Source organism: Microtus ochrogaster, linkage group LG5 (genome assembly GCF_000317375.1).
Source record: "Microtus ochrogaster isolate Prairie Vole_2 linkage group LG5, MicOch1.0, whole genome shotgun sequence".
In the NCBI taxonomy this organism is placed as follows: domain Eukaryota; kingdom Metazoa; phylum Chordata; class Mammalia; order Rodentia; family Cricetidae; genus Microtus; species Microtus ochrogaster.
This window is the reverse complement of record NC_022031.1, coordinates 38255539-38260474: the sequence shown is the minus strand read 5'-3', so window position 1 is coordinate 38260474 and position 4936 is coordinate 38255539. Positions and strand designations below refer to the sequence as shown.

The window sequence follows — 4936 nt, the reverse complement described above, 5'->3', positions numbered from 1 at the left end:
AAAAAAAAAAAAAAAAACCAAAAAACAAAACTGAGAGCAATGATGAATGCTATCAACCGGAATCAGCTAAACACAGAGGAGAAAAAGGTCTTTCTTTTCCATGCCTCATGTGCATGTATCCATGTTTCTGTATGTGTGTGGAATAATCCTCCATCCTTATTCCAAACCTTACTCACTGAAGGAGGGTCTGGTAATTAAACTCAGAGCTTGCCAATATGAATAGTCTAGCTAACCAAATTTGACTCCAGAAGTGCTAACAAAAAATAGGCAGAGGCAGGTGGATTTCTGAGTTCGAGGCCAGCCTGGTCTACATAAGTTTCACAACAGCCAAAGCTACATAATAGACCTTACTCAAAAAATGAACAAAAGACGGCTTAGTGGTTAAGAGCAATTGCAGCATTTGGTACACTAATATATTCAGGTACACAAAACACATTCACATAAAATAAATGGATTTTAAAAAAAAAAAGTGTTCCCTGAATTTGTTTTTCATGTTTATGTACACACCCGTCGTCCTCCCAATCCTCCCAACTCTCAGAACTTGGATCAAACTTGCCAGCCTTCCACCCTGGCGCCGGCCGGCAGGTGGCGATGAATCTCCCGTAGGGCGCTCTGTCCGACGAGCGCACCTCTGTGGTGTCAGGCTACAGGCACCGCCGCTGCACTTCCGGGCGCGGATCCAGGTGAGCCAAGGTCTCCCGAGAACCCTCTGTCACGGCCATCCCTAGTACAGGTGCCTCAGCTTGCTGCCGGGGTGCCCTGCACCGGAGTGAGCATGCTCACGTGTTGGCCGGGTTTCCACCGGAGGAGACAGAGCCGCCGGGACTCCTGGACCCCAGCTTAGCCCAACGGGCTCTAGACCAGAGCTCCTGGGGACGCCGGTCCTCGGTTTTCTGTTGATCCTGGCCGCCCGGAAGCGGCGCGTGACTCCTCCCCCTCGTCTCCTCCTCCCCCGCCAGGCGGCGCCGTTTACTCAATCCGGTTTTCCGTGTGGCTGCTTATCTATTAACATTGCCACCCTAGCAGTGTTGAGATAGTCCGAAGGGATTCATTGAAATGAACTGACAGAGAACCATCTACCAGCCGTTTGGAATAGTCTTGCTTCTAGACTGTGGTTTAATAGCATTAGATCTCCTGGTTGTATATGCCCAGGTTCTTGTGCTCACGTCCGGAGCCCGAAGCAATAGGTGTAGTGTGGGTTCCAGGTTGAGATCCAGAGTCTCTGCATCTCTCCCTCAGATGGTATGACTGGTAGAAGCAGCTGGAATGAGTTGGCTATGAGTTGCTTAAATCCTGAAGTTTATTGCAGTAAGTGGTTGTTGTTGGGTATTGTTTTGAGGGACAAAATACCCACTCTTTCTTTGCACCACAATGAAAGCTTTCCTCTTCTCTACCAGGATGCAGAAAGTCTCCGTGCTCCTCTTCTTAGGCTGGGTCTGTTTTCTTTTCTACGCTGGCATTGCGCTCTTCACAAGTGGCTTCCTTCTCACCCGTTTGGAGCTCACCAACCAAAGCAGCTGCCAAGAGCCCCCCGGCCCTGGTTCCCTACCATGGGGGAGCCAAGGAAAATCTGGGGCCTGCTGGATGCCATCCAGGTTCTCCAGGGTTGTGTTGGTGCTGATAGACGCTCTGCGATTTGACTTTGCCCAGCCTCAGCGCTCACATGTGCCTGGGGAACGTCCTGTCTCCGTGCCTTTTCTGGGAAAATTAGGCTCCTTGCAGAGGATCCTAGAGAATAAACCCCACCATGCCCGACTATACCGATCTCAGGTGGATCCCCCCACGACCACCATGCAGCGTCTCAAAGCTCTCACCACTGGTTCCCTGCCTACCTTTATTGATGCTGGCAGTAACTTTGCCAGCCATGCTATAGTGGAAGATAATCTCATTAAGCAACTCAACAGTGCAGGTCAGTATGTACCTCTTTGGAAGCCAGGCGTAACTGGCCTTTAGATGTTGTGGGGAGCCAGGACTTAGCGCACCCAGCTGTAAGTTTGGCTATGGTGTAGGGAAACTGAGGAGCAGAAATAGATGGGACCTTGCTTGCGGAGAACTCAAGAATTTTTTTTTTTGTCCTTGATGAAGCTTCTAAAATACACAAAACGTTTGTTTAACTCTTGGGCGCTCCCAATTAAGGAAGAAAAGAAGGCAGGAGTCTTGGCTTACAAGTGTGGAGAAAAGAATAGAGGTGTTCACTGACTGCTTGTGAAAAAAAGAATAGGTCAGAACATAATGCATATGCCTTTAATCCCAGCACTCAGGAGGCAGAGGCAAGAGGATCTCTTGAGTTCCAGATTAGCCTGGTCTGTATAGTGAGACCTGTCTCAAAGCAAGCAAACATACATGTCAGTAGAAACCCTAGGGACCAAGGAGTAGCACATCATTTTGTAGGAGTGGAATGTAGTCTAGGGGGAATGTGGTTGTCAGAGAAAGCTTGATGGGAAATTTTAGGTGATACTGAATGAATTCCTATACTTGGAGATGTGTGGTTGAGATTCCTATTGGAACGCTGGGCAGTAGTGGCGCACGCCTTTAATCCCAGCACTTGGGAGGCAGAGGCAGGTGGATCTCTGTGAGTTCAAGACCAGCCTGGTCTACAAGAGCTAGTTCCAGGACAGGCTCCAAAACCACAGAGAAACCCTGTCTCAAACAAACCAAAACAAAACAAAAAGAAAGACATTCCTATTGGATACATACACACACAGATACATAGCGTTCTATGTGCAAGTGCACATGCCATGGTCCGCAGGGAGATAAGAAGTCAGCTTTAGAAGTTGATCCTCTCCTTCCACCATGTGGGTTCTGAGTCTTGAACTCAAGTTGTCAGAGTTGGTGGCAACTTTGACCCACTGAGCTGTCGCACCTGCTCCCTGATGGGCTTTTTAGATCTTCTCTCATGGTCTCCCCTGCTCTGATTCCCCTCTTGTCTCTACAGGAAGACGTATCGTTTTCATGGGAGATGATACCTGGAAAGACCTTTTCCCTGGAGCGTTTTCCCAAGCGTTCTTCTTCTCCTCCTTCAATGTCAGAGACCTACACACAGTGGACAATGGCATCCTAGAACACCTCTATCCTACCAGTGAGCATGGGGAGAGAGCGCTTGGGGCCTCCCAACCCTGGAAGTCAGAGAGGGTGCTTTTAGTCTATAGATGCTGGCTGTGGCAGAGCCTGTGGCTGTCTCCCTGGGCATACAGGAATGCCAAGGCTGGGCTCTGGTGAGGAGTGGGCCTTGCTGCCCTGTGCTCAGTGTTCTCCCCTCCGCAGTGGACAGCCGTGCCTGGGACGTGCTGATTGCTCACTTCCTGGGCGTGGATCATTGTGGTCACAAGCATGGCCCTCACCACCCTGAAATGGCCAAGAAACTTAGCCAGATGGACCAGGTGATCCAGTGAGTGTGGGATATTGGCTGGGGGAGTGGGTTTATGTTTGAGAATCTCAGGACATAGAATACTATGAGGAAAAACACCTTATTTGGAGCCTCTTTCCTGGATAAATGTATGTTTGCATGTATGTATGTATGTATGTATATATGTGTAAGTATTTTGAGACAGGGTCTCATTATATAGCTCTGACTGACCTGGAACTTGCAGTATAAAACAGATCAGGCTGGACTGAAACTCACGGAGATCCACCTGCCTCTGGCTTCCAAGTGCTGGGCTTAAAGGCATGCACTTTGTGCTCTGGCTCTGAATTCTTTTATACTTTTCCCCAAAACTTAGGAGCACCATCCATTTTGAATAACTTGGCTTGTGCTCTGGGCTACAGAGTTATGACTGAAGAGATGTCTTTTTGACTGTTATGGAAGTCAATGGTGGGGCTGAATGGGCCCCAGAGGAGAGTCTTTATCTCTCCCTACCCTCTGACACATTTCTTGGCCCTCAGGGAACTTCTGGAACGTCTGGAGAATGACACACTGCTGGTGGTAGCTGGTGACCATGGGATGACCATGAATGGGGACCATGGAGGGGACAGTGAGCTGGAGGTCTCAGCTGCTCTCTTCCTGTACAGCCCCACCCCCCTCTTCCCTACTGTCCCACCGGAGGTGAGGCCTGGTTATACCTCTTCTGCTCTCCCCATATTGTGACCCCGTCTTTGTAGGCTCACCAAACCACAATCTGGCCCCACTCTCGTTTATTTTTATTTATTTGTGTGTGTGAGATACATATGTGGTATATGTGCACATGTGTGCTGGTATGACTCCTGTGTGCAAAGAGGCCGAAGGACATTGGGGATCCTGCTCTTGCATGCTCCACCTTCTTCCATTGACACAGGGTCTCTCACTGAGCCATCCTAGTGGCCAGAAATCCTGTCTACCCACCACGGCACTAGGTTACAGATACGCATGGTCATGCCCAGTTTCCTACATGGATTCTGTGACCCAAACTCCAGTCCTTCTGTTTATGCAGCAAACGCTCTCACCCACTGGACCGTCTCTCCAGACTCTCCCTCCCACCATTCTTACCTAGGCCTGATGAACCCCCCCATACCTGTCCTTTCCTTCTAGGAGCCAGAGGTTATTCCTCAAGTCAGCCTTGTGCCCACACTGGCACTGCTGCTAGGCCTGCCCATCCCGTTTGGGAACATCGGAGAAGTGATAACTGAGCTGTTCTCAGGTGGCAACGACTCCCATCCTCAGGCCTCTGCTCTGGCCCAAGTCTCAGCTCTCTATATCAATGCCCAGCAGGTAGGTGAAAGGACTAGACTTGTGTGTGCTTAAGTATGAGGATGAAACATACCATTGTCCTTCCCATCCTCACCTCGCCTCCATAACATAGCCACGCCCTTCTCCCATCCTGGATAGAGTTTGGGCCTCAGGTTTCCAAGTACCTCTGTACTTACCCCCATCCTTACCTCTGTCCTTACCTCCATCCTTACCCCTGTCCTTACCTCTGTCCTTACCTCCGTCCTTACCCCTGTCCTTACCTCCATCCTTACC

General features: G+C 49.7%; 1 protein-coding gene across 5 annotated transcripts in view; it reads left to right on the top strand.

Moving 5' to 3' along the window:
- The first annotated feature begins 469 nt into the window (after positions 1-469).
- Positions 470-4936, top strand: part of Pigo (phosphatidylinositol glycan anchor biosynthesis class O) — a 9884-nt gene continuing 5417 nt past the window's right edge. For 3 of the 5 annotated variants that reach the window (XM_013351935.2, XM_005362057.2, XM_013351933.2), the window contains exons 1-5: positions 1329-1909; positions 2936-3079; positions 3265-3388; positions 3883-4042; positions 4505-4684. In XM_013351935.2, the coding sequence (XP_013207389.1) occupies positions 1372-1909; positions 2936-3079; positions 3265-3388; positions 3883-4042; positions 4505-4684 (1146 nt within the window). In that variant the 5' untranslated portion in view covers positions 1329-1371. Of the gene's footprint in view, positions 1309-1328; positions 1910-2935; positions 3080-3264; positions 3389-3882; positions 4043-4504; positions 4685-4936 lie in introns of those variants that run through there. The other 2 variants (XM_026786793.1, XM_005362058.3) reach the window with 2 other exon arrangements.